This window comes from Euleptes europaea, chromosome 7 (assembly GCF_029931775.1).
Source record: "Euleptes europaea isolate rEulEur1 chromosome 7, rEulEur1.hap1, whole genome shotgun sequence".
NCBI classification, from domain to species: Eukaryota; Metazoa; Chordata; class Lepidosauria; order Squamata; family Sphaerodactylidae; genus Euleptes; species Euleptes europaea.
In genome coordinates this window covers 42356387-42378085 of record NC_079318.1, presented here as the reverse complement: position 1 = coordinate 42378085, position 21699 = coordinate 42356387, and the positions used below count along the sequence as shown (strand labels likewise).

Here is a 21699-nt window from a genome sequence, read left to right as displayed (position 1 = left end):
CAATTTTTTCCAGGGGAACTGATCTCTGTTGGTTGGAGATCACCTGTAATAGCAGATCTCCAGCTAGTACCTGGAGATTGGCAACTAGTTCCTTAGTGTTTTCTCTCTACATATCAAGACAAATGGAAAGGTGTTTGGAGGATAGCTTGTGGGCACTTCAAAGGTGGAATAGGACTGCACGCCCCTCCCCCCGCACAGACCCAGAGGGTGCCGGAGAAGCCGCTGGAGGGAAAGAAGGAAGGAAGGAAAGAAGGGAAGGGAGGGGGAAAGGGAAGGAAGGGAGGGAGAGAAAGAAAGAAAAAGAGAGAGAAAGGGAGAAAGAAATGGAGCAAGGGAGAGAAAGAAAAGGACAGAGGGAGACAGAAAAAGAAAGAGGCCATTTATACATGGGAGGTTTTGCCTTGGATTTGCCACTCGGTGGGGCGCGGCGGCAGGCTTGTGAGAGGCGAGCAGGGTGGGGCAGAGGGTGCCTCCTTCGCACCCACCGACCAGCCATGCCCCTCCGCCCGCACAGGCCCAGAGGGCGCCGGAGAAGCCGCCGGCCATGCTGAGTGTGAGCGCTCAGCTTCTGTTCCCCGCTCTCCCACCCGCCTGGTTGGCCGCGCACGCTCCAGCGGCGGCAATGGCGGCAGCTTCTGTGGGAGAGTCCGGGGGCCACTGCCAATGATGTCGGAGGTTCCCCACCCCTGGGCTACAGCCCCCATCTGGGGTGGGGCAGAGCCGGAAAGGCCAGCGGCTTGGAGGAACCGTGCGTGCCGGCAGAAAGGGCTACGCGTGCCGGAAGTGGCACCCGTGCCATAGGTTCGCCAACACGGTACTATAGTATTATCCAGAACTTGACTCAAAGGGGAAAGCTCAGACACTGTAGAGCTAAAGATATAAAGAACTGGAAAAAGCTACCCCCCCAGACTTTTTCAAACAGAGAAATTTGGGGAGTACTGCAAAAAACCCTATTAAATATTCTCTTTTAGAGAACGTGAAATGCTTCTTAATGCAAGTTTTGTCTCACTAAAATGCATAGCATGAAAGTCTGAGGGCTTCACCAATGGAAAAAAATGAGATATTTGGGAAAACACTGAAAATTGCTGATTTTCTTCTTTTGGAATGAGTAAAATGAAAGACAAAGTTTTACTAACACATAATAATTTTTATGTAAGACAATCTATAGCATTATATTATTCCTATGAATACAGCAGACATACAGTATTTAATACTTTTAAAATAATAATGGCACCCATTATATGCTATGATGGGTTTAGTGATGCAACATTACTTAGACCTCAACAATTTTTCTTTGGCAGTAGGAGCCAGCCCAGAAACCTAGGATCAAAAACATTTTTTAACCTCCAAGTTTCATATTTTAATAATAAAGTATTCCCGCTCTTGCTACCACAAAACCAAATCCAAACCTCCTCACAGTATCTCATAATTTTATTCAAACTATGACCACAAAGTTGCAGAATGGAAATACAGGGGTAATCCTGATGGGGATCACCATAACAAAAAGCTAACTTTTAATCCTAGCCTAACTTCTTCCCACTTTCTCATAATTCCATTATAGTTTTTAAAAGCTCAATTTAATTGAATATTGGAGTCAGAATGGAAAGCAACTGGCTTTCTATACCGGCTCCAGTAAGAAACCATTCATTAAGAAATTAATTAATCCACTGCAAACAATAACAAACAGTAGCAATAACATCATGCACATTTATTTTATGTCATGCAACAAAACATTCTAATGTAAAATGTAAAGCAACTCTGTGCTGGATCCAGCCAGCTTTCACTCAATCTCTACCAATTCCTCTCCTTATTACAGCCTATCCCACATGACCTTTGTCAATTCAGGTTCCATATTTTTTTGGGTGGTCACAGGAGGCCCCTTCCCTGCTTTTACACCAGCAGAAAACTGGTTGTATCCAACCCTTTGTACTTCCACTGAGAAATGCTACAAATAAAACAATATGATAATCCTACCTATATTTTTGAGTGTGCCTCTCTTCAAATACATTTCCTTTTGTTTACTACATAATTTGTTTTCTACCTGCAACGTTCTGATCCTACCTTTCAGATGGCAAAAAGTTAAGATACCGTATTTTTTGCTTCATAAGACACACTTTTTTCCTCCTCAAAAGTGAGGGGAAATGTCCGTGCGTCTTATGGAGCGAATGCCGGCTGGGAGCATGCGCGTTGGGACAGCGCGAGCCGGCGTTCCCCACCCCGATGGCCAGCTGGGAGGCAGGCGGGGCCGCACAGAGCCAGCTGGGCGTGTGCGCCGGCTCGCTCTGTGCGGCCCCGCCTGCCTCCCAGCTGGCCATCGGGGCGGGGAACGCCGGATCGCGCCGTCCTGACGTGCACGCGCCCAGCCGGCTTTCGCTCCATAGGACAAGTTTTTAGAGGAGGAAAACAAGATTTTTTCTTGTTTTCCTCCTCTAAAAAATAGGTGCGTCTTATGGAAAGGTGCGTCCTACGGAGCGAAAAATACGGTACTTGTCTTACAGTAGCACAGGGTGCAGCAGATTGCAACTCCTTCCCATGGATTGGGCATATCTGCCATTTTTCTTATAAAAATTATGACACTTTAAAATTCCATAAATTTACCAATTTATATGCTAACTAGTAAGTTATAAATGATGCATTTATATTGTTAAATCAGTAAAAGTAATTTACACTTGATAGGAAAGTAATGCATGTATTTCAACTCCCCCGCACAAATTTCTGGTTTTTCCCCAAAACAGTGGAGGGGTTTTCCATGGCAAATTTCTAGAAATCATACATTTCTATGTAGAACAAACTACTGGAGAGTTCCAATCACAAATGGAATCTTACCACTCGTCATTTAATTTCTACTAAATATTAAAACTAAACTAGTGCAAGAGCTAGATTTTGAGTTTCTTGTATCACTAGTTCATTTGGAAGTAATAGAACTCTGCCTGTTTGTTGTGGGTTTAGGAGGATGGACAGGATTCAAACACCTCCAAAGCTGCCCAGCAAAGAATATGAAGCCACAGAACTAAAAACAGAGTGGCTCATTTTAGATCTAACTCAAAAATGAATGCACAAACAGCCCAAATAACCAAAAAAATGTGAAGCATTTTTACTTGGTCATATAAATTGCATTTAAACTTGGTTAAATCAACTGCTTTGTTGAAATAGGAACAAGATGAGTATTTAAAGATTGAACACAATCTTCTCTTTGCACAACAGGACCTAAATTAACATAAGCCCTCAATGTTGGCATGTTTTACAATACACGTCAAAGCGACTCAATTATACAAGATTACACCTCTGCTTATATATCTTTGGGACGACAGGCAAGCAGGCCATTTTTTTGCTGTAACGTATACAAGAAGCCTCTAGGGAGCAAATTTTTGCTTTGCATATCCTTTAGTTTTGGCCCTCTAAGCGGGTTGCTGAGGTAGCTGATTGAGAGGCTGACTAAAAGAAGGGCGAGTGAGAGAAGAGAGAGAGAGCGCAATAAATAAAAACTTTCTTAGGTTAAACAAAGCTGATGTGTACTGTTGTTCACTATACGACTTATGGTGACGAGGATAAGCTGAAGGACATGCAAAGCAGAAACTCACCCCCTAGAGGCTTCTTGTATACATTACAACATTTTATATCAAGTTATCTACTGTTCGATGAGCTCTCAACGATGAAGAACACCCTCTTAATATGTAGTAAAATCAGATGAATTTGTTGCACAAATTGCAAGACAGGACTTTGTTCATAAGTAGGCATTACCAGACAAATATCACGTACCACATATCTTCAATGGTGCTTCTAGTTCCAGGAGAATGGGCTGGCTAAGAAAGATTTCTCGTGATTTTATACACAAGCCCCGAACTTCAGCTTCTGTCATCTGCACAATCTTGCCAGGACGACATCCTCGCACTAAAAGAGAAGAAACAGTGAATTTTTATACATTCCGTTTCTATGAGAATGTGTCAAGGGGAACAAGAGACGGGAACTAGGTTTTTAAAGAGGAAACATCTTGCCTTTTAAGCATTTATAAAGGGTTTCATAACAAATATGTAACATTTAATACAGGCTAAAATACATAATATTTTTTTACTTTGCACCTTTAAAAGCTTCTGTTTTTTTGAATATCTGCTTGCAAGTAAAACCAAAGTAAATACTTTTGCTGGTTATCTTAGTTTTAGTTGAAGAGGTGGTCAATCCTTATCACTGTACAAGCTGTAAGATTAACTATTATGCATGGTATCCATAGGAGAAGACAGGCAGCACCAACAGTACCTTTCTGCCTCAATAGAAATTCTTAATTATACTGGTATATTGATTTTTGTTAAATTTCAATTCAGTAACCCTATCACAGTATCATTTGGGTGGGGGAATAGCAGCATGGACACAGTGATGACTCAAATGACATGATTTAAATACAGGTGGTATGGAACATGTGGGGAAGAATTAATCAGAGCACATTAGTGCCTGTCAAGAGAGAAATGTGTCCTATTGCTCAGCAAAAAACAAAACCAAAAAAACCCCACTGAATAGGTAAGGCCACAGTATTTGCTAATTGCTAGCAACGTCCAATTCCATCTGATGTACATTTTCATTCCATGTGACAGATCATCACTCAGACCTCTGGGATGTCCCCTCCTTGTCAAGTCACAAAAAACAAGCTCCACCAGAAGAAGCATCTGGTTAGAACAGGGGTTATCAGAAAGGTCAAATGTATCCTTCTAGTAATCCAGAGTTACATTTTGCATCAAGTATAATACTGCAATGGGAGCAGACAGAGGAGAATTATTGTCAGAATAAAAACAAACAGATTGTCCTTGGTCGATTACCATTCGCAATGACTTACGTAATTCAGCCAGAGGGTAGGGGAAGAATGTTGGTTTGCCACAACAAACAAATGAAATGAACACTTAACATCTACCAAACTAACTGCACATTTTCTTTTGTCAACATAGTGTCCAGAAGTACTCCCAGATCTGATCCCAACACAGAGGGGTGTATTCAGCAATCTAAGGGTACAATCCTTGCAGAGGTTCCCTTAGTTCTCCTCCCCCAGCTGTTCTTTCCAACACTACAGAAGTTGATTTCCAGGAGTGGAGGACCTAATTAATAATTGTGTGCCATCAAGTCAAAGCCAACTCATGGTGACCCCAGAACCAGGGGTTTCAAGGCAAGAGATGAAGAGCAGTGGTTTGCCGCTGGCCTTATTCTACATAGTAACCCCATTCTCCCTTGGTGGTCTCCCATCCAAGTAATAACTATGATGAGATTAAGCTAGCCAGGACCGACCAATAGCTTAAATTAGAGGGAAGAAAAGGTGATTCCACACCCCCTCATCTGTGTGGTTATTAGTCCATGTGAGTTGCATGTCCTTGGAAGTAGAGATGTAAAAAGGCGGGGGGCAAGCAATCAGGAAGTTTAGGGGAGCACTGAAAATTGCCTATGAAATATTTTCTCTTTTGGAATGAATGCTTTTAAGACAAGATTTTACATAAAAGTACCTATGCTACACATTTTGAGTAAGAGTCAGACAATCTATATCATTAGATAACGACCATTCTTATTAGAGATGTGAAAAGCCTACAAAAAAGTCCCCCCTCCTCAGACTTTAAGGGAAGATACCTCTGAATAGGTGACAAGGTTTTAAAGACAAGGTTTTACTGAAATGTGTAGAACAAAAAATGTTATGCAAGATAATCTACAACATTAGATAATTCTTTTAACGTTTACATGTAAATAATTATGTCAACAATACAATATAATGTCTTTGATAATCCATTAATGGTATGATGTTTAGCCGGGCTCTTGATTAAACCCAGAGGATGTATATGCATTTACTGTTCATATATGCTAGATTTGAGTTCACTAACAAAGCAGAGAGGACACAAGCCTGATATTTTTTTTTGGTCTACCACATTCATTTTATCAATAAAACAATGAATCTATAAATGGAAATGAAGACAAGAGCAGCCGAGGGAAAGACACAGAGCTTCTCTGCCCCCCCCCCCCCACATTTAGGTATCTTGGTGCTTAACTGCCTGATTGGGGGGGGGGGAACACTGTGTCTTTCTCTCGGCTGCTCGTCTTCATTTCTATTTATAGATTCATTGCCTTATCGGTAAAATGAATATGGTTGACAACAAATATTAACAGGCTTGTGCACTGGTGTGATTCTCTGCTTTGTTTGTTTAAATGTTATAGCAGCTCAGTTAAAATGAGTCCCTGAGATCAGGAGGGAACACAGCTGGGCAGATCCCACACACACACACGTCCTCCTGAAGTCAAGAAACCCTTTTTTCCCCTTTGTAGGTGATTGCCAATGCACTGAGCTAGCTTGAAACAAATTGGATGGGGGAGGTGTTTTTCCAGACCCATCTCTGCTTTGGCTGTAAAACGACCACATGGTTAATTACAAATGCAAGAATCCCTCTGCAGGGCTGGCGAATATTTCAAATAACACACTACAGCCAATTACAAAGCAGCACTGTCGGGGGGGGGGGGGGGAGAGACTCAGAAGCTCCATATTTCGCTGGGGATGAATAATTGAGGGCAAGGTACTACTGGAAGATCTTCCGGCAAAAAGATCCCATGAATAACAGTTTTTAGAATTTGGGTCAGAAAGCTGAGCGGCAAACCCAGTGCAAATTTCCCCTGCACAAATGGCCTCTGGGAATCCCACATTTTCCTATTAGGAAATTGCTTAGGAACTCCAAATATTAACAGTTTCAGAGGATATCTGTGGGGGTTACCGCATTATGTATTCCCAGCGATGTATTAAGAGTTTGAAAATGTTACAAAAAACATCGCTTTAAAAGGGTTTTTGGATGCCACAGCTAAAAAATGGTTGGAAGACGTCTTTACAGCTAAAGGGGCCAAAAAAAGTGCAGACAGTATTTTTTATAACAGTTTCAAACTCTTAATACATCACTGGGAATACATAATGCGGTAACCCGCATTGTTGTTGATCTGCAGTACAACAGCTTGATTCGAGTCCAGTAGCACCTTCGAGACCAACAAGATTTTTGGGATATAAGCTTTTGAGAGTGAAGGGTATCTGATGAAGGGACCTTATATAACCCAAAGTCTTGTTGGCCTTTAAGGTGCCAGTGGATTCAGATTAGCATATACGGACAGTAAACGCATATAAATTCTGAGTTTAATCAAGATTGTATTTTGTTCTTGGAAATCACAGAAGAACAAAATGTGGTACAATAGATTTTAGAGTCTTACAAAGCCCAAGGGTGGGGGAGAACGAAAGAAGAACTGGTGACTAACCTGCTTAATATCGAGAAGAAGAAGAGTTGGTTTTTGTACCCCACTTTTCTGCTTGCCTTGTCAACAGAAGGGGGTGAAAATCTCCTACCTGATATGCACAAGCTTCTGAGTTTGACACTGGTAGAAAGTGCCATTAAGTCACAGCCAATTTATGACATCCCCTTGTGGGGTTTTCAAGGCAAGAGACATTCCAAGGCAGTTTGCCATTGCCTGCTTCTGCACAGCAACCCTGGTATTCCCTGGTGGTCTCCCATTCAAATACTAAGCAGGGCTGACCTTGCTTAGTTTCCAAGATCTGACATGACTGGGCTAGCCTGGGCCATGCAGGTCAGGGCAAAATTGGCATTGTATAATCATAAACTGAACACCACTCATTCTCAGCCTGCTTTGGCAAGGCCACCCACAGCCCCATCTTGGGCCTGGCCCAATAATCACACCAAAAGCAGAAAGAACCCTTTCCTGCCTGAAATCAGAACTTGAAAATGCACTTTATACAAGCCTACAGGGTTTCACCATAGCATTACCGGGAAAACAGGAATTATACACATGAACTTAACAAACCTACTCTTAGCCCACCTTTTCAGCAAACCCTGGTTTAACCCGATAGCCCATCCAGCTGAAATGAAGTCCAAGTGCAAGTAATTGTGTTCTCACCCATATTCAAGCTCTTCGGGATAAGGGTCTGTTTCGTGTTTTGCGCTTATCTGGAAAGCATCACACTCACTGAGAGAATGATTACTAAGGGGTTCTAAAGGATGCATCTTGATTGACTCACCTAGTACAGTGCACTTTGACATGAACCAACACGTAATATGTATGTCTAATACATGAATTTGATGATGGCCATATTTGCATGCAAAAAAATTGGCTACCCAGTTGCACAACAACCTAGACATAAAAACATAGTTTAGCAACTGAAGTTCATCAGCTCTGTACTGACTCCTAAACTTATGTCAATAACAAGTAGTGTGGAATATTTTTCAGCACTATGTTTTTCACAACACAAGCTTCAGTAAACCAAAATAAGAGAAAGCTAGGAAATAACCCAACAAGTGGGAGGTAAGAGATACACGACAAACTATTGCGCTCCAGTGCTCAGATGTCTCAGTCAACACCTGTCCCGTCTTTGCCCAGAGCTGGCTTGTCCAATTTACAAGGCCAGGTGAATGGAACTCAAATCCTGTTGTTGCTGCCTGCCCAAGATTGTAGAACCAAGTATGTGCACAGATGCAACGGATCTGGAAAGCTGCAATTTATGGCTGATGGTCTATGGTTTTATTCTCACTAATTCCCTGCTATAATGCTTAGATTTTGAAGAATTCCAAACAATGTAACTTGCCTGGTAAACCAAGCCAATAGTTTAGATCCTTGTGATAATTTATTGTGGCCTAAGCTGTGGTGAACCAGAGCACACTGATGCATGAACTATTACACTGAGAAACAGGTTAGATATGCACATGCATTAAGTACAAGATACACAGGAGAGACAGACACAGCACTCTAAGTCTAACCCCAACCTCTTCCTTTCTCTGATTAATAGTTTATATACACATTCATGATCTTGCTTTTACTCATAAAATGAGAGCAAGCCAAAGGAAAAAAAAAGGGGGGGGGGGAGAAGTAGAATCACAGGAACACCGGATACTTAAAGCCACAATACAGGAAAGAAGAAAACGGCTTGCTAAAATAAGGGTTTATAATCTTTTCCAGAACCAACATAAAAACAAGTGTTTTACAGAAACCTTACTTCCTATATCCTACCAATCCATCTCCTGGCCTTGCCAGAAACAGGCTCAAATCAACACACATATTAAAGATTTACGAAGGGCAACCACACACACCCCAGCATATATTACCATAAGGAACCTTGTTTCATACTTAACAGCCACTGCAGTAGATTATGACTGAAAGTGATAACCTACCAAAATCTACTACCCCAAAACACACACATAATTACACCAATCATGAGTTGCAACACTGATGAAAGCTGCCACCATTAAAAAACAACATTTTTAAGTGTGCTAGACAGATGTTATTACAAACAGTGATAGCTTATTCAATGAAACGGGCATTGGGAAAAGGTATGTGCAATCCCAAAGGTTTTTCATAATACAACAAGGTAGCTGCTTCAAGCAGCTTAAAGTTCTGATTTTCAATGCATGGTAAGCACTTACAGCCTGACACTCCCATCTTCATTATTTGAAATATGGCCAATGGTTTACTAATGAGAAAATATGGGACAAACAACTGCTAACTGGTTCAGTATATCTGACAACCCAGGCAGACATCAGTGCCAGAATATACAATATTTTGTTGTTCTTGATAAGTTCATTCAAGTCCCAGATTTTCTGTATTTTTAGCATTTCACTGTGTTCAGAGATTGTCTTCATTTATTAACTAATAATTCTTTAACTAGGCATGAATAGGCAACAACCGTATAGGATATTATGAGGGCTTCATGGATATAGTCAGGAGTAAGATGTTTTGAACCCATTCCCCTTTACTTCATCTAACGTTCATCCAACTCCTCATGTTATAAAATGTATGAGCCAAATGGCCCTGACCTGGATAGCCCAGGATACTATTGTGCCTTGACTAGTGCAAAAAGAAATAAAAAGCTTATCAAGTAAATAATGCTATTACACTTCTGAAACTTCTGGTTATTTTTCACTCCTCCTATTGAACATGTGTTAAGCTATTTACAAGGAAGTGGTGATATGGGGACAGGCAACACAATTTTCAGAGCAACCAGGCCAAAACTCCCTGACACAATCTAGTTGTTCTCATTTGAGTAGACAGACATAGATGGGGATGTTTATCCCAAAGCAATGCAAGCTAAAATGTATAGTAATAGCTTTGTTATCTAGCACTCATGGGGTTGCTGGTTAATTAAATGTGCTGAATAATCTTATTGCTCTGCCCCACCTAATTCCTATAGGAATCTGCTGCAATAAAACCCCGCCCCACAGGAAATGTCACAGCGACAGCCCCAATACCTTGCAAGACTCTTCCCCCGGAGCCATCCTATGCAGGAGGCAGAGAAGCAAGCAAACTGCGCAGGAGCCCCTTGTCAGAGCTGGCTCCTGATAGCTCAAAGCGGGCTGAGGGGGAAAGACACACCCAAGGATGATGTCAGATGGCAGCAGTAGCTGTCAGCCCAGCAACAGCTGGAGTTATTGAGCTGGCAGGCAAGGGCCATGTGCACACCTGAATATTTACGGGAATGATGTCTGAGTGGGAGGAACTTGTCCTTCGGGCAATTCCAGTTATCTGAGTGTTCTGGACAATCACACACTGAATAACAAAGCTGAAACTATAGGCACAAGAACTGGAACAGAACAAAATTTCTGTGTAATGAAACTAGTTAGTGAAACTGGCAGCACAAAAAGGCAGAATGTGTCAGCTCAGGTGACTGGGCAACATGTGTCACTATCCCCTCCTCCCCAGATGAGGGAACAAGGGCTATGAACAGAGATGAGGAAAAGTTACACACAAAGTGGAAAGCACATGCATCCAACACAGCAACTTTTGCAGATGAAGAAAAAGCAAGCCTTTTGAACTACATAGTTATGCATTGTAATTATAATTCTTGTTGATAATTACTGAACAGTAAACTCAGATGTTTTCATTTTTTCAGTTTAATTTTGACTTCACAAACAAGGGGTGTTAGGACTAAAAACTTTAGTGAAGAGGCAGAACAAATATACTCCTTCCCTCCTTTTATATTCCTCTCCACCCCACAAGTGATTCTTTACTCCTCAGATCCATGTTTGGGGACAGTTATTAACTCAGCTGCTCCTCTAATCAAGATGGGAAGCGCATAGCTTGAGCAGAGTAGCTTCAGCAATGTAGCCAAGGCTTGGCCCCAGGACATCTACCACCTCAGATCTTCCCAATGCTCAAGCATTTGAGAATGAAAGGAGAGTTTGCTCTGATACCCTTTGCCCACCCAAAGGCAATGTACGTGTTTTACTTGGGCTCAGTGGGTGAACACAACAAGCATAGCCCACAACCCAGAGTGGATTAAAATCAATGAATTTTTTAAAAAAATTAAAAGTCAGATTTAAAAAAGTTTTTAAATTTAAATCAATTTTTAAAAAATAAAATGCTTTTTGAGGCTAAATTATCTAAAGATAGTTTTCTGTTTAAGATACATTAAAGTCTAAAGGTTATTCATCATTAAATAAGAATTAGTTTTTAATTATGTAGCATAAGGCTGTATATTCATGCAATGTTTAAATTTTTTGGTAACTGAATTCCATTAATCCATTCACAATGTCATGCTCTTCCAGAGGTTTCTGCAACACTGTTTTGGGCAGTTTTTCTATCTAGAAGATATGATCACAGATGCTTTGTTTTTGCAGTTCTCATAACTGTGAATTTGTCTGCAGAGATAACATGCCTCTTCTTCACATAAAATACAGGGTTGAGAAAAAGACCATAATCCTACTGTTCCTTTGCAAATCATTGTACACATATTCAACCCTTAACCTCTTAAGTGCTAAGTTTCAAGAAGTTCAATGAACAGAAGATTGTTTGGAGTGGAATAGATCAGCACAAGGAGTGAAGTGTGAGGAAGGAGAGGTAAGCAGTAAAAATAAAACCTTTTGAGCAGAACACTTCACAAGTCTTTATATAGAAAACTATTATTTAAAGCTAGTCTTACTAACTAGTGCTTTAAATCATGATTTAAATCAATTTGATTTAAATCAAATCAATCCTGCCCACAATCCACTCAAGCTTCACCTTGCGACTGAATCTACTCTGAAGGAAAGCGAAGTTTTCTCCCTCCTGGCTCTGAAGCCATTACATGATCTGTTGTAGGCTGAAGGGGGGCGCATCTGCTTCCAACCACTCACCAACCCAATACAGCTCTTCCTCCCTACCTAAGTTCATTCTTGATAGGCCAACTCTTCTCACCATTTAAAGGATTGGGGGCGGGGAGAAAGACTGGCCTTTGGAACCCATGCCCTCAGAGAATTTAGAGACAGGATGAAGGCTGCACATGCAGCTAAATTTATCAAACTCAGGATAAGATGGCTGCCTATACAGGAAACAAAATAATTCTGAGTAATATGTAAGAGGAATCCACAAGTCTTGGCTGGCCTGTGTGTACCACTGGAGGAAAGGATAGGGTCTTGTCACCAACAGTCTTCAGAGGCACTTAGAAGAAACAAGATTTCCTCACTGCTTCCAAGCGCCTTAGAAACTCTGCAAGACACAGCAATGATCCTGTACCTATCTCACCCCTCACTCAGCATTGTGGAAGGTGCTCAGCCGATTAATAACTGCCAGTGGCAAGCTGGTGGGTATTTTATGGAACCCAATAATGATTGCCATGCTCCTTGAGCTGTATCAACAGGCCCATAATTCAATGACTTCATATCATTTAGAACATTGCTGTTGTAAAAAGAGCAGAGGGCTAATTTTCCAATCTGTTCAGAATGTAATAGCTATATTTGCAAGAGAAAGCTAACGAAAAACCAGTTTCTGGCCATCTATGTTCCTCTGAATGAATGACTTAAAAACATGTTTAACATAAATAGTTTCTTATTTTGATCAGACGCTGCCTGCTCCATATAGTATATTGTTTGTTCTTGGGAATTACCATCTCTTCCTACATAAATTCCAAACATTGCCCAATACATATACCAACTGAATCTATAGAAAGCTGTCACCACTTTTCTATGCTTTCTTACGTACCAGGATATGGATCTCATAATTTTATTTTAATTTGTTTTTAAGACCAAAAAAAGGATACTTCCCTCACTTTGATTTCACCTACAAGAAAGATAAACATCACAGTAAAATGTTTTTAAGACTATCTTCATTTGAAACAAAAAGTAAAATCAACTATCAATGAGGTACAGCATTATAAATGACACCAGGGAAGCAGATATTATCCCCTTTCCTGCAACTAGAACATGATAGTTGTGATTAGTCTTTGAACACTAGAGGCTCTCATCTACAGTGCTAACTGAAATACTCTTCCCTCCAGCACCCCGGCCACAAAGAGATCACATGGGGGAAAGTACACTGATGAATAGAGGTGAGATATTTCGAGGTTGTAGTTTAGGAGGCCAGAAGGATAGAACGCCTAGTTTTCCAAGGAATTAAAAGGCAGCTTTCAGTACAGTTCTTATTTGTACAGATCTCCCATCAAGTTTATTAAAAGCACACACAGTAACAATTTCTTCCCTGCAATGTAAAACAAGTTAACCATCTCACTACCATTATCAGGTATATAGAGTAGGATAGATTCTTCCACTGCTCTGTAACATTAAATCCTTCGAATTTTAGTACAGAGTGATGTCATTAAAGAGCATCTTTAAAAACTCCTCTTCATGCTGAGTACTGGCAGAAGATTTCTAAACTCAAAAATATTTATATGGGACAAAGGATGCACCGCAGAAAAGGCAAGTTTCTGAAGTGGAACAAAAAATCCCATGTTTCCTTCAAGGCAGCCAAATGCTAGTTACTCATATTTTTTAAGCAGCTCATTTCAGGACCTTCTTAGGCTCAGGTTAATGAGCAGCATCCACCAGAATTTTCGATATAGCACACCTTGTTCATCCTTAAAGTGACTTCAGATGGCAACATAAGCTTAAATTGCTCTAGTACTACCTGTGTAGAAACATACCACAGCAATCCAAAAACCACTTCCCTCACACACAAAGATTAATATTCTAATGCATGCACCAGCCAGGTTAAAAATCTTTTATTATCTTAAGGATTATTCCTTAATCTTATTCAGTATTAAGGAGTGGCTGTATGCCCCTGCACTGGTGCCACTGCAGGCAGACACCCCACCCTGTATCGGGGGTAAAAGAACCTGGGCACCCCAGGTGTACCCATGCAAATGCTGCCCCATGCAGACCTTACACTGATTCCAAACGGAATGGGGTATAACGTTAATATGTAAAGGACACTATCAACCAGCATCCAAGCAACAGCTCTAGGACCAGGGTGCCATCTTGCACTGTACAAAACTGCTATTCAAAACCATAAGTGATAATTCAAACTATAAGACTAATGCCAAAGCATAAGACAAGACTGCATACACAGGGCACAGTATGCGGTAGAGGTAAAGAAAACATTCAAGAGTTTGACACGCCCTCACAGTCTCCTCTCAAAGTAGGTCTCTTCTCCCCGCAAATCTTGGACCCTATAACTTTTACCATGGCAAGACCGGAAACAGATCCTCCAAGCATAGGACAAGGTAGCTTTAACTGGGGAATCATAAACCACACAGCAAACACAACTTTACCCCAACAAAGGGCAATATACATGAAAGAGTATGATGGAAGCTATGGCAAGGATGGAGGAAAGATTAGGGGGCAACATGTTAAGATCTGTGTAAACCACAGTAAATGGTCTTGTGTACCCACATGTTTAAGATCAATATATATTTATAGAATGCATATAAAAAATCAGTGTACCTCATAGACATGTTAGTATTCCTTACTTACAACAATCCTCTCAGGTGGTCCATTATTAGCCAATACTGCAGACTGACTGAGGCAAGGAGATCAACTTGCATTATGCAAAGTTGTGCTCTGAACATCTGTGACTCCCAGGCACATGTGGTCCCAATTTGTAATAGGGCAACAACTATTACAAAAAGTGTTTAACCCCCCCACACACAGAGAGAGACACCCCATTTTCCTTACTTGAAGTGGCCCCTGGGAAGCCACTAGTTGCCCCAATGAAGAAACTTATGTGAACGCTATCAAGTGCATTTACAGCACAGGCAATATTGGAATGGAGGGCATCAGAGTTAAACAGCAGAAAAACTGCTGGACAACAGTAATACATTTTAAAATGTTCACTCTATTCAATGACCTATTGCAAGACACTAAAGAAGTAAAGAATTCTCTTTCACAGCTTTGTAGAATGTCTGCTAGGAATGGATTCTTAGGACTCACAGCAGGACTTCTCTCGAACTCTCATAAAAAAGCTTTCACAGGCTGGAGCGCCACACTTCTTTATTCAGGAGTTTTACTTCACTTCAATGACAATGTGTATTCATAAAAGTAAGTATTTCTGTACTTTATGTAATTCTACATGCTGAATAGACTGTATCCTTTGCATTCAGAACTGAAAATATACCAGTAATGCAATGCCTTTTATTGGGCCAACACAATGAAGCCTTTTAAGGCTAAAAAGTCTTTTGCATAACAGCAGGAAAGACAGTAACTGAAAGCAGCTTAAAAGCAGAGTTCAACAGATCAACTTATCAAACATATTATCTGAAGTGACTGAAAACGTACGCCTTAACAGAAAGACTTTAGTAAGGGAGTTCAAGCAGGTTTCAACATCTGCAAATTTTACACACACTTTCAATAGGGCTTAGTTTACATATTTTACCAGTATTAGTTTTTAGAATCTAGTACGGTTACTAACTTGTACTATTTGCAATATGCTCAATTATGTAGTCTAATCAAGACCTTGAAACTTATCAGAAAGGAAAGAACAAGCAGGCATTTTTGTGGTACAGAAAAGCAGCTATTTATGCATTTCTTGCCATATTTTGCATATACTCTCAAGACAGCCCAAAAGGTGAAAGCAAGAATACAGCAGTTCTCAAAGTAAATGCATGGATGGCTAGGCTAGCATTTAAGCAGATATAGCTATATGTGATAGAAATATTTAAAAAAGCTCACCACAGTTTTCTGAATATTTGAAAGCAGGGAGCTATAACATATGCTTCAGAAATATTCCTGCTCAAAATCAAAAGATTTCTCACTTTAACCCCAATCTTACCATAACAGTATTATCAAACAGCCACATAAATCAAGATGCTCTCATCTGTCATGATTATATAAAGAGAAGCCATGAATCCTAAAAAACTTCAGCATCCAGGATACTCTTCAATGTATAGTACGTCAGCAGGGCAGGAAATGAAATATGAACCACAGACAAAACAGACCAGAAAAAGAACCATACTCAATTACTAGAGAAGACAAAATAAAATTTCTCATCAAAGCTAACCTTAGAATCACAGTATTTATGCTGAAGCGTATAACCATCTCCAGATTCCAGTCACAACCCATGAGTAAAGCTAAAACCTGCAGTTTCTGTAGGGACACCAGTTCATTTGCAGAGAACTGGTACCTCAATCAAAATATACTGGCACCAATCCAGAGAACTGAAACCATTAAAGCATGCTCACGGCATTGTTCACAGATCTCACAGTTGGGGAATAAAAGCATCTTGCTGCCCCAATAAGCTCTCAAGCATAGTAAGTTAATGAAGATGGCACACCCTGATTCAGGCCAGGCTCCCTTCCCCCATCCTCCCTACCACCCATGATAGTGGGAGGTACCACCTTGCCTCTATTTGCATCCTAAACAGCTGACCAGTGCTATGATATGCTTGTTAGAAAACATTATTACAAGGCAATATTAATATGGGTGGTGCCAAGGCAGTGCCGCACAAATCAGTTGAAGGATCCAGACTGTCTCCACACAGCAGCCTGTTAAACTTCCACTGGACCAAATAGCTATACCCGAGTCTTTTTTCAGGCGCGGATCACTACTACCATTCGATGATGGACAAGGAAGCAAACAGCATTAATTTCAACTGTATTTCCAAACATATATACTTTGGAACAGGGTGTTAATCTGCTTCTGGCACAATGAGTTAGTCAGAGAACAATTTAAGGTATTATTTCCATGCAGAATAAGTAGCTACGACAGTTCGTCAGATGTAAGCCAACTGTTTAAATCTGAGAACAACAACATTCTGCTGCAACATTATCTTTCTTGTGATTCTGAGCTCTGTCCTTATTAGTAACAGAAGCACATGTCTGCTGAAGTCCTGATTTGTCAGAAGAAAGGAGGGTTTATAAATATTTTAAGAAAATAAAACTATGAATTCATATTATGACACAAATGTCGTAGTTATTTTGTTTTGAGTAGATTTGAACTGTGTTTAAACATTCACATTCTTTACACCTGACTGTTTTACCCAGTGGACAACCACAAAAGTTTTATGCATATAGGAGTTTCAGATGCCCTGAAACATGCAAGATTTCAGGAAAAATAGTACCGGATAAGGCACAACAACATGCAAGTAGAAATGACAGTAGAAAAGAGATGGGCATTTCAATGCTAAATAAATATGGCTCAACAGCTGTAAAAGAAAAAAAAGGAGAGTGCAGCATTTACCATAAAAAGTGGAGTCTAACTTAACAGCAAGAACTGAAGTCTTTATACTACTCCGGATATATGAACATTAACCACCAAGGAGGAAAAAGGTCACTTTTCTAAAACCCATGAAAAAGCAACCTGTTCCAGGCCTTAATTTCATGTTAGCTGCTATTTGTGAGTTGATTATTGTACCACAGGACTCCCCTCCAAGAATGGCGGAGTGGTGCTAAAGATTGACAACGACGAACCCAACAGCAGTACGGGAGAGAGAGAGCTGGAAAAGGGAACCTCCTACTTCTACCTACGCTTCCCTACCTCGCCCGTCGCTTCCCTACCTCGCCCGTCGCTGTAGTAAAGGGAAGGAAGGATGGTGGAGTGAGAAAAGCAGGCGACAGAAAATCTGGTGGGAGGGTGGCTTTGTGTATTTTGCAGCGCGGTGCACGCAAGCCAGCCGTGGGTAAGAAAACAAAGGATCCCCACCTTAAAGTCAAGCTAATTCACAGTGGGTAGCCGTGTTAGTCTGTCTGCAGTGGTAGAAAAGAGCAAGAGTCCAGTAGCACCCTAAAGACTAACAAAAATATTTTCTGGCAGGGTAGGAGCTTTCGTGAGCCGTGCAGTAGTAGAAAAGAGGCAGAGTCCAGTAGGACCTTAAAGACTGACAAAAATATTTTCTGGCAGGGTAGGAGCTTTCGTGAGCCGTGCAGTAGTAGAAAAGAGGCAGAGTCCAGTAGGACCTTAAAGACTGACAAAAATATTTTCTGGCAGGGTAGGAGCTTTCGTGAGCCGTGCAGTAGTAGAAAAGAGGCAGAGTCCAGTAGCACCTTAAAGACTAACAAAAATATTTTCTGGTAGGGTAGGAACTTTCGTGAGCCGTGCAGTAGTAGAAAAGAGGCAGAGTCCAGTAGGACCTTAAAGACTGACAAAAATATTTTCTGGCAGGGTATGAGCTTTCGTGAGCCACAGCTCACTTCTTCAGAAGTACCTGAAGAAGTGAGCTGTGGCACACGAAAGCTCCTACCCTGCGAGAAAATATTTTTGTCAGTCTTTAAGGTGCTACTGGATTCTTGCTCTTTTCTACTAAAAGTCAAGCGTTAAACATTCCCACTAGCCCTTCCACACCCACGTTGGCGCAAGGATAACGGCTACTGGGATGCTCTTGCACGTGTGAGGGGCTCTGAACACACCTGAGTCATGTGGGTCTTCCTGCGGGGTGGGGGGAGGGGTGTTAGGCACCCACTCGGAAGATGCCAGGCACCCACTCACACGCCCCTCAAAAGATCCACTTTACGCACTCGCATACCTCCTCCCGTCCCCCAAAAGCCTAGCAAAACGCTTCAAGAGCCCTTCGCAGTTAGTTGAAGGGAGGCGCCGCCTCGTTCCCATTGCTGGGGGGGGGGGAAGAGAAGGCAACTTTCCCCACCACGCTCGAAGAAAGCATTTCGACCCCGGCCAATCCCTCCTCTGCCGCAGACAGGCCCCAAGCGCGTTGCCTTCACCCACGGCGGAAACACGCTCACCTTCCAGCAGCCGAGTGATGAGACTATCCACATTCAGCTCCCCGTCCGCCATTTTGTAGCCGATGGACTCGGTCCCGGGCGGGGACGAGAGAGAGAAGGCGAGAGCGCTTCACTGAGGAGGAGGAGGAGGAGGAGGAGTTGGGGCGGAAAGCAACAGCTCACCCTCCCCCCCTCCCAAAAAAGACCCGCTGGCGGCTCCGGCTCGGCCGCGGCCGGCACCCGAAAGCGCCCAACGCGGTCGGCGTCGCTTTCCCCCTCACGCTTCCCAGCTGTGGTAAGCCGGGGAAGAGCCGCCGCCGCCGCCAATCCTCCTGCCCGTCTTAGGCCCCGCCACGCATGCGCCGTGACGTTCTTTCGCCGACTCTTCCCTCCCGCGCCTCTTGCCGCTGCTGCTTGACTTCAACGAACGCGCGGGAGGACGGGGTCGCGAGCCAGGCTTGAGCGCCGCCCGCCCGACTGCGCAAGCGCGGCCAGCTCGGTCGCCGCAGCGCTCCGAGCGTTCACGTGGGCGCGCACGCGCTTCAGTCGGCCGCCCTTTCTTCTTCGCCGCCGCCGCCTCTGTTTGTGTCTCCTGGTAACCGTCGGGGCCTGGTCGGCGCAGAGGCTCGCCTTTCAAACAGGCTGTGCCTGCGCTCACCCGGTCTCGAGCAGAAGATGGCAGGGTGTTTGCTGCTCGCCTCACCGCGTTATGGGAAGGAGACGAAAGGCAACGCTGTCCAACCACAAAGGCTTAAATCTATCTATCTATCTATCTATCTATCTATCTATCTATCTATCTATCTATCTATCTATCTATCTCCACTTTAAACGTAGGGTTGCCTACCAATTTTATTTACCGAAACTATCAGAAAAAGAAGGCCACAAAGCGAGTGAAAGCCAGAAATGCACGTCTATTGTGTTTTCATTCTCTCCTGTTTTCTGTAAGATGCATGTGCAAGAAAAGAAAGGACTTCGAATAAGATCAGAAGTATTCTAACAACTTCCCTTTAGAGAATGGCACGATATTATTACATTTTTTTTAAAAAAAAAAGCTAGTTCGCATTATGAAAAGCATCTGCACTGAGCACCTTGGCTTTTTTGCTTTTAGGGGACAGCTGTTCCCTTGGAGAAGCCACATGCCGAGAAGGAAGCAAGGTTTCAGGAGTTTGGGGCTCAGAAGGTAGTAATACTTTGTTTTGCTTGGTTTGTGAAATTTTAACAAATTGGCATCAAACCCACAAAGACGCCATACCTGGTGATTGTGAAGCCTTCATGTGTAAACTTAGATGTGTAAGGACTGTCTGTGCATAGATGAGAACTAGGATTGCCAGCTGTCAGACTTCAGTACCTTGTTGCATTTCAGCAATAGTAAACGCCACTCCAGACATTGCAGAGAGTTTTAAAAGTTTTATTAAGAGAAGCAAACGGGTCAGTAGGTCTATACAAACTTATGGTCAGAATACCGATGGGGAAAATACAGGCTATCTTTATAGGGGACGTAATCTTTTATAGGGGACGTAAAGATTACACGTAATCTTTGAAAGGCAAAACATCAGGGTTCTTTCAAGCTTCTAGAGGTGCCAGGAAATGTGTGTGTAAAGTGCCCTCAAGTCGCAGCCAACTTATGGCGACCCCTTATGGGGTTTTCAAGGCAAGAGACTAACAGCGGTGGTTTGCCAGTGCCTTCCTCTGCACAGCAACCCTGGTATTCCTTGGTGGTCTCCCATCCACATACTAACCAGGGCTGACCCTGCTTAGCTTCTGAGATCTGACGAGATCAGGCTAGCCTGGGCCATCCAGGTCAGGGCGGGTTGGAAAATACCTGGAAATTCTTGGGGTGGAGCCTGAGGAGGGCGGGGTTTGGAACGGGAGGGACTTCAATGCCATCGAGTCCAATGGCCAAAACAGCCATTTTCTCCAAGTGAACTGATCTCTATCAGCTGCAGATCAGTTGTAATAGCAGATCTGCTAGTACCTGGAGGTTGGCAACCCTAATGAGAACAGCATTTTGCACAGACTCCATCTTTAATGAGAGTGAGACAGGCATGGTAAAGCAAAACCCCATTTCAGGTTTTGGTTTTTTTTTTTGCTGTCGTCACCACTGATTTCAAGGCAAGAGATGTTGGGAGGTAGTTTGCCATTTCCTGCCTCTGTGTCATAACCCTGGTATTCCTTGGAGGTCTCCCATCTAAGGGTTGAAATACAAACCACATTGAAAGTGGATTATAAATTGTAGAGAATCTGTTCTAAAAAAGAATGTTGCAGGAATTATGATGCTGTAGAATAAGTAATACCACAAAATAACAGACAATGGTCTGAATTATTAGAGTAGGCAAAGAGGAGTGTAGAATTTATACTTTTGCTTATAGATTGAGGTTGCAGTCCTAAGGACACTTTTCTGGGAATAAGCTGCATTAAATAACACTGAGAACCACTGTAGTATATTGGTTAGAGTGTCAGACTAGGATCTGGGACACCCACATTCAAATCCCCACTTGGCCATGGAGGCTTGCTGCTGGGCCAGTCATACAGTCTCAGCTTAACCTACCTCACAGGGTTACTGTGAGGATTAAATGGAGGAGAGGAGAATGATGTAAGTTGCTTTTGGTCCCCACTGGGGAGAAAGGCAGGGCATAAATGAAGAAAACGATAAACATAGGACTTATTTCGGAGCAAACCTGCTTAGGATTGCTCCCTTTCACAGTGCTGTCTTTAGTCAATGGATTTAGAAAGGTATAACTGCTTCGGATTTCCATGTTGCATACAATGTTTCTGCTGGGTGAGTGGGATGGTTCTGT

General features: G+C 42.2%; 1 protein-coding gene across 1 annotated transcript in view; it reads right to left on the bottom strand.

Moving 5' to 3' along the window:
• The window catches only part of PPP1CB (protein phosphatase 1 catalytic subunit beta), a 36423-nt gene extending 17421 nt beyond the window's left edge, over window positions 1–19002 (bottom strand). The window contains exons 1-2 of the mRNA XM_056852337.1: window positions 18923–19002; window positions 3760–3891 (exon numbers count right to left, since the gene is read on the bottom strand). Of these exons, the coding sequence (XP_056708315.1) occupies window positions 3760–3891; window positions 18923–18974 (184 nt within the window). The 5' untranslated portion in view covers window positions 18975–19002. The remainder of the gene's footprint in view (window positions 1–3759; window positions 3892–18922) is intronic.
• Between the last annotated feature and the right edge of the window lie 2697 nt (window positions 19003–21699).